This window comes from Gadus morhua, chromosome 21 (assembly GCF_902167405.1).
Source record: "Gadus morhua chromosome 21, gadMor3.0, whole genome shotgun sequence".
Lineage (NCBI taxonomy): Eukaryota > Metazoa > Chordata > Actinopteri > Gadiformes > Gadidae > Gadus > Gadus morhua.
Genome location: NC_044068.1, coordinates 6,838,032 through 6,844,467, shown reverse-complemented (window position 1 = coordinate 6,844,467; position 6,436 = coordinate 6,838,032). Strand labels below are relative to the sequence as shown.

The 6,436-nt window shown below is 47.6% G+C and overlaps 1 protein-coding gene across 3 annotated transcripts in view; it reads left to right on the top strand.

Moving 5' to 3' along the window:
* clic5b (chloride intracellular channel 5b) overlaps positions 1–2,086 on the top strand; it is a 13,715-nt gene extending 11,629 nt beyond the window's left edge. For all 3 annotated transcript variants that reach the window (XM_030345365.1, XM_030345367.1, XM_030345366.1), the window contains exon 6: positions 335–2,086. In XM_030345365.1, the coding sequence (XP_030201225.1) occupies positions 335–499 (165 nt within the window). In that variant the 3' untranslated portion in view covers positions 500–2,086. The remainder of the gene's footprint in view (positions 1–334) is intronic.
* The last annotated feature ends 4,350 nt before the right edge of the window (positions 2,087–6,436 follow it).

Below are 6,436 nucleotides of genomic sequence, written 5' to 3'. Positions count from 1 at the left end.
ATTGCTGCCACTAAGTTACTGGGAATTTCACAGTCTGTTTTTTACGTGTTTTAAAGGCCAAGTGTGTAAGATTGAGCCCCTCCGAGTGAGTTAAAAAATGAAATAAGTTTGTTAAAAATGAACTTACTGTGTTCAGTTACTCCGTAACCTGAAGTAAGTTGTTTGTAAACTACTTCCTTATTTTCGTAATTTTGTTATTTTTCTAATTTATAGTTGTTCTTTATTCTCCTTCTCTTTCTCTTCCTCCATCTTCCTCTTCTTATTCTTCTTGTTCTTTAATTTCCTCCACCCTCCTCCTCCTCATCCTCCTCTCCTCCCTCGCTCGCTCCATCAGGTCGTCGCTAAGAAGTACCGCGACTACGACGTCCCCGCCGACCTGACGGGCGTGCTGCGGTACCTGAAGAACGCGTACACACGCGACGAGTTCACCAACACGTGCGCAGTCGACGCCGAGATCCAGACCGCCTACAAGGACGTGGCGAAGCGGCTGGCCAAGTAACCGGGTGACAGAGCGACAGAGCGACATCGCACGGACGAAATGCGTCAACAACGCGAAACAAACAGACCGGCAACGACGGCTGATCCACACGGTCGTTGATCTCAAACAGAACAAAAGCTTGGGTTTCTTTTGAGGTCGTGTTTTGCGACACGGTCATGCTTTTTTTAGCCTTAGTAAATCACAACAGATCCTCCTACATAACAGCCTCTCCCATGCATAGTGGCACGGATGTCCTTTTTCCCAGTGGCTTGGCCCCCTGTTACTGCAACAGTGAAGCCTAAGAGCATCGAGGAAAATTGGAAATGAAATATGAAGACATTTATTTATAAGAGTAGTTATGTTGCAGATTACAGGTTACACATGACAAGTCCCTAACGAGCCTGGGTTTTATTCCGTGTAATGTGTGTTTCGAACCGCGCTCTGTTGTAATGGGGTCTTATGCACGTATCCGCCCGCAAAGGTCTGCAGCCAAACCCTGACACCACCTTCCTGTACCGGTTTTATTTATTCCTTTGTCTGACTCCAGCAGACATCATGTATTCATTCGTTTACTCTGATTAATTCATGATTTAAGCGAGCACTGATTGTGTGTTGAATGGATTTTAATCATGCATATAGTTAATCAACAATTTATCCCTACAATGCTGTTTAATGCCGATAAGATTGTTAAATGTTAAAGTTTCTTTTTTCTTTTTCTTTCCGTGAGTTGAATGAGTAATAATTAGGGGCAGGGGAAATTACTTGTTGTGTTGGTTCAGATGTGAGCAACAACCAACGCGATCACAGCATTGATTTTGATCGACAGCTGTCAACTTTCAACAGCTGTCAACTGTGCAGGCGCACCGTCTGATGTCTCCTGAATTCTGGGAGCTTCATTTTAGAATAACGAAATTCTATTTTGTCGACCACATGCCATGATTTGGAAAGAAACGAGACAAGAGAAAGAGAAACAAAATTCAAATTGTAGGTGCCAATTGTCTCTGATTTTACGCGCTGGGGGGAATGTATTTCGACCCAAGCGCGCAGCCTGCTGTATGTTTTCGCCCCTAGCTGTTAGCGCTCGGTCTGTGCGTATTGGTCTTGTCTTAGGTTACGCTTGATCTTACGGGCGGAGACAGTATTTATCCAGCGGCCCAATCAGCCCTGATTAGCCTGCAGAGAGCCATTAGCGCTCCGATGAAAACCAGCTTCCCGACCGGGCCGGCCATGGTCAATAACCTTGGCCAACCCCCATCCACCCCCTTCCACCCCCCCCTTTCGCCCCCAGGCCCCCAGATCACCCATTTCCCATTTCCATCCAGAGTTCAAAGTTCACATTAAAAAAAAGAATTAAAAAATACAAAAAAAAAAGTTGTTCATTGTCCACGGAGAGTGTAGGATGGAAATGTGTCTCGGGGCTTATGGTCTTTGGCTCAGGTCCCCCCGTGCAGCAATGCTGCTCTGCGCGAGGAGGAACCCGCGAGGCCCGTGTGTGGTTTGGACTTCCATTTGATATGAAATTGGACCGTGATGACTGAAAGACATTTTGCTCATTGCAAAAAAGAAGAGAAAAAAAAGATTATACGAATAAAATAATATTTTCAGAGATCAGTTTTTTTTTCTCTCTCCCCTTTGACTTTTGTCTTTTATTTCCTCTCTCTCTCTCTCTCTCTCTCTCTCTCTCTCTCTCTCTCTCTCTCTCTCTCTCTCTCACTCTCACTCTCACTCTCACACTCACACTCACACTCACACTCACACTCTCTCTCTCTCTCTCTCTCTCTCCTTTCCCCCACGATGTTGATTAAGTGAGTGGTTGCGCCCTAAAAGGTTTTCGCTGACCTGGTCAGTCGAGTTAAGTATAAAGTCTGGATATTGTCTTTCATATCCATGAAGGAATCAATCCAACTGATTACCCTGAAGAGGGCTAAGTTGAGTTGATCAAACCTCGTGCTGTTTCCTCATCCACAGCACCACGCAAAGGAAAAAGAGGGAGAGAGATAGAGAGGGTAGAGGTTGAGACGGCGACAGAGAGAGGGAATGGAAGGGGGAGGTAGAGGGACAAAAAGAGAAATAAGAGAACGAGGGAGAGAACGAGAGAAGTAAAGAGCGAGTGATTGAGTGAGAGGTTGACGGAGGGAGGAGGGAGGGGGCGACGGAGAGAGGGAGGAAGAGGTTTAGACTCGAGGAAGAGACGGAGAGGCGGGAGAGGGATGGAGCAAGAGAAAGAGGGGCGGACGGAGAGAGAGTGATGACCGTTGACAATCTTAAATAGAGGCTTCCATGCCAGGGATCAAACACCATCCCTCTTCCCCACTCTCTCATTAAGACGGAAAACCAGAGCGCCGCCATCCGATCCGTCTCCCATTTTTTCCCCCCTCTCAAAGGAGTCTAAAAAACTTGAAAGATCCGCGCCTGTCGGATTTACAATGGTGGGCGCGCGGTGTTTACCGAGACGCGGGCCTGCCAGAAACAACAGCGCAGGGAAAATAAACGCGGGCCCAGTGTTTCCACAGCAGTAAGGGAATACGGAGCTGGGGGACTCGTGGACTTGTGGACTTTTGCTGTTGGGGTAATTAGTACCTAAACATCGCTGTCCTTGGGTCCGATCGCTCAAGTCCAACAGCGGGTACAGTATAGGCCCCAGCCCGGCACAGCGTGAGGGCCCGTTGGGCAACACACGGCGAAGCATTAACGTCAAACACGTCTGAGGGTCCCGGGGCCTCTTGCACGCCACATTAATCTGTTATTGCACTCCCAGTGGATATAACAAGTCTTGGCCCCCTCAAAAGGGGGGCCTCCGTCAGAGCTGAAGGCGCAGGCACAAATCGAGAATTAACCGGGAAAAAAAGGGGTGTAAAAGGCAAATACATGGGCCTGCCCTGGCTGGAACCGAAGCTGATTAAAACAAACGAGCAGGTTTGACATATGAGGACCCACCACATACAAGAGCAAAATGAAGTGCCCACCGGTAACAAATGAAGCGGGCCATGGAATATGGCTTGTTCCTATACAGAACAATTTGCTTCCTAAAATAACTGGACAAATTGAGGCGGCTGTATTTTGTCCCGGGTTATTACATGTTGCGCTATAATTAGACTGGAAAATAACACGGTAACTTGATACTTGCCATCTCAGCGCTTTCTGTAACATAAGGATGATATCATGGGTGTAATGAGCCGGAGCAGTTGATGGAAAGCATGGATGTTTCCCCGACCAGGTGAACCGTCTATAGGTTCAAGTGAGGTCTGTTTTTAAAATATACTTTGTCCCTCGATTATCAATTAATAACATTTATATTATAAGTGGCCTTTTACTTTTGTTTGAAAGGTCTATGACTGAAAAAATAAAAGGAATACAAATTATTTCTGGCAACGGAATTAAAATAAGTAGGCCTACTGCCTCGTAACACAAGCTTTGCAAAATAAAAGAAGTAAAGAATATAAAAAAATTGTACACTGATCTCTGTGTCAGAGATGAGAGTGAATAAAGAGTCAATGGTTCACTTAGACACGGTTAGAAAAGAGAGAGAGAGAGAGAGAGAGAGAGAGAGAGAGAGAGAGAGAGAGAGAGAGAGAGAGAGAGAGAGAGAGAGAGAGAGAGAGAGAGAGAGAGAGAGAGAGAGAGAGAGAGAGAGAGAGAGAGAAAGACAGAGAGAGAGAGAAAGACAGAGAGAGACAGAGTGAGAAAAGGAGTTTGTGTCGAAAAATCTCTCCGCGTGTCCCATTTCTCCCCTCTCCTCCCCTGTCTGTCCCCGCGAGACTTTGAGTGACTTGCGGTGCGCTTTAATGGGGATTATTGATCGTCCCGGCGCGCGCCTGCGGTTTCGCTGTGAGCTTGACGACCTCACCAGAGTGGCTTCTTGGCAGCGGCTCCGGCCACGCTCGCCCTCAGATCTCCTTCAGAAGAGTATCGGAGCCCGTGTGTATAAACCCAGGCTTGACTCCCCCGTGTCGGCGCTTGAAGTCGGGCCCCGCGGTGGAAGGCTACACCTACGGGAGCCCGGAGGAGCCAGGAGCGATCAAGCGATTGCTTAATAGTAATAATAATAATAATAATACCAGGGCTGACTATTTATTGCACGAGTTGACAATAAATGATTGGATTGGGTTCGAGAAGGACACTGTGTGTGTGCTTCCATTAAGGGGGCTAACCGTGTCTGGAGACCCGAGGCAAGGGGAAGTTACGCTCTGGGGGAGTGCTGGCTCCTGATGGTTATGGCGGGGTTTCATTTTTTTTTTTTCTCTGCAGACCACATCAGAAAAACTGAAATCCTTGGTCAGTGGAACAGGATGTGGGTGCTGTGCTTATTATGGGAGAAGATGACGTCAGGTATGGATACCTACCAGTGACCCCTCCTCCCCCATAACACACACGCACGCGCGCACAACACACACGCACGCGCGCACAACGCACACACACACACACACACACACACACACACACACACACACACACACACACACACACACACACACACACACACACAATTTTTAGCGTCCAGACAAGACATGGTTGGATTCTCCAACGACCGTATCGCTTTAATTTTATTTTATTTTAAATACATTTCTTTTCATGCAGTGAGTGCTCACTTTATCATTCCTGGTTGTAAATCATCGCCTTTGTTTGCAGGAAGCTCGCAGAATTTTATTTTCCAGTCATAAACCATAAAACCAGCCTCTAAATGAGTTATGATCCTTGGAGGCGGAGGGGATGTCTAAAGCAGAACCAGACGCGATGGCACGCACTATTCCTGCTTATTTTCTCTTATTCTTTTTCATTTTCGGAGCCTGGCACAGCGTCCCCCCCCCCCCTACGGCGGGCACGGTTGGGCGAGGGATTTCCAAAAAGGCCTAACATAATGTAAATATCATCGGCGTAGGGTTGTGCTTCGTTCGGCAGCAAACCAGAGTCCCCCGGGGGGATGTTATAGGAGCGCTGTGAATTACCTAGTACATTAGTTCTCAATTAACACTTGGCCGATAATGTTTAAACATACCCTTGATCTGACAGGGCAGCGGGCCTATATACCACACACACACACACACACACGCACACACGCGCGCACGCACGCACGCACGCACACACACACACACACACACACACACACACACACACACACACACACACACACACACAACCACACACACACACACACACACACACACACACACACACACACACACACACACACACACACACACACACACACACACAGTAGGGGCCCCTTTCACGCTTGGCTATACTCGTCGACGATAGGAGTCCTGCAGTGAAATAGTTTAAATGTTTTATTGCCCGGTTGCTCGGCTGAATGAGAAAGCCTATAGGAAAAAGGGGGTATTTTGCATAAATATTTGGCGCCAAACGGAGGCGTATCCCGTCTCGGGGCTGGAGCGCTACGCGGCCGTGGCGGGACTCCCTCTGACAGGACAGAGATGGAGGGGTGTATCATCTGAAACATTGGCACAGGGGCCCCCGGCCCGCGGACAAAGAGGTCTTTTGTTTGCGTTTGGTAGCTCTCCATGGTCCTGACACTTCCATTTACCCGGTCATACCATGGGGTTTGGGTTTGTTGTTTCAACACGTGTGGCCAGTGTCTGATCTGTGTAATCTAAGATGACAGGGTTTCGTTAAAACTCTGCGTGTGTTGTTTGATGGAACTGCGCCGTTTCTTTAAAAGTGCAGTCGCCTCGGCAAGAAAAAAATAAATATTTGGTGGAATGAAATGTAGTCCCGAAGAATCGATTATGATTAGGCTATGACACAGTTCGTGTGTTTTAATCGAGTGATGAACGGCTTGGTGAAACGAGAGAGAAAAAGTGCTCAAGAGCAAGAGAGAGAGAGAGAGAGAGAGAGAGAGAGAGAGAGAGAGAGAGAGAGAGAGAGAGAGAGAGAGAGAGAGAGAGAGAGAGAGAGAGAGAGAGAGAAAGAGAGAGAGAGAGATTGAGGGAGAGAGGGGAG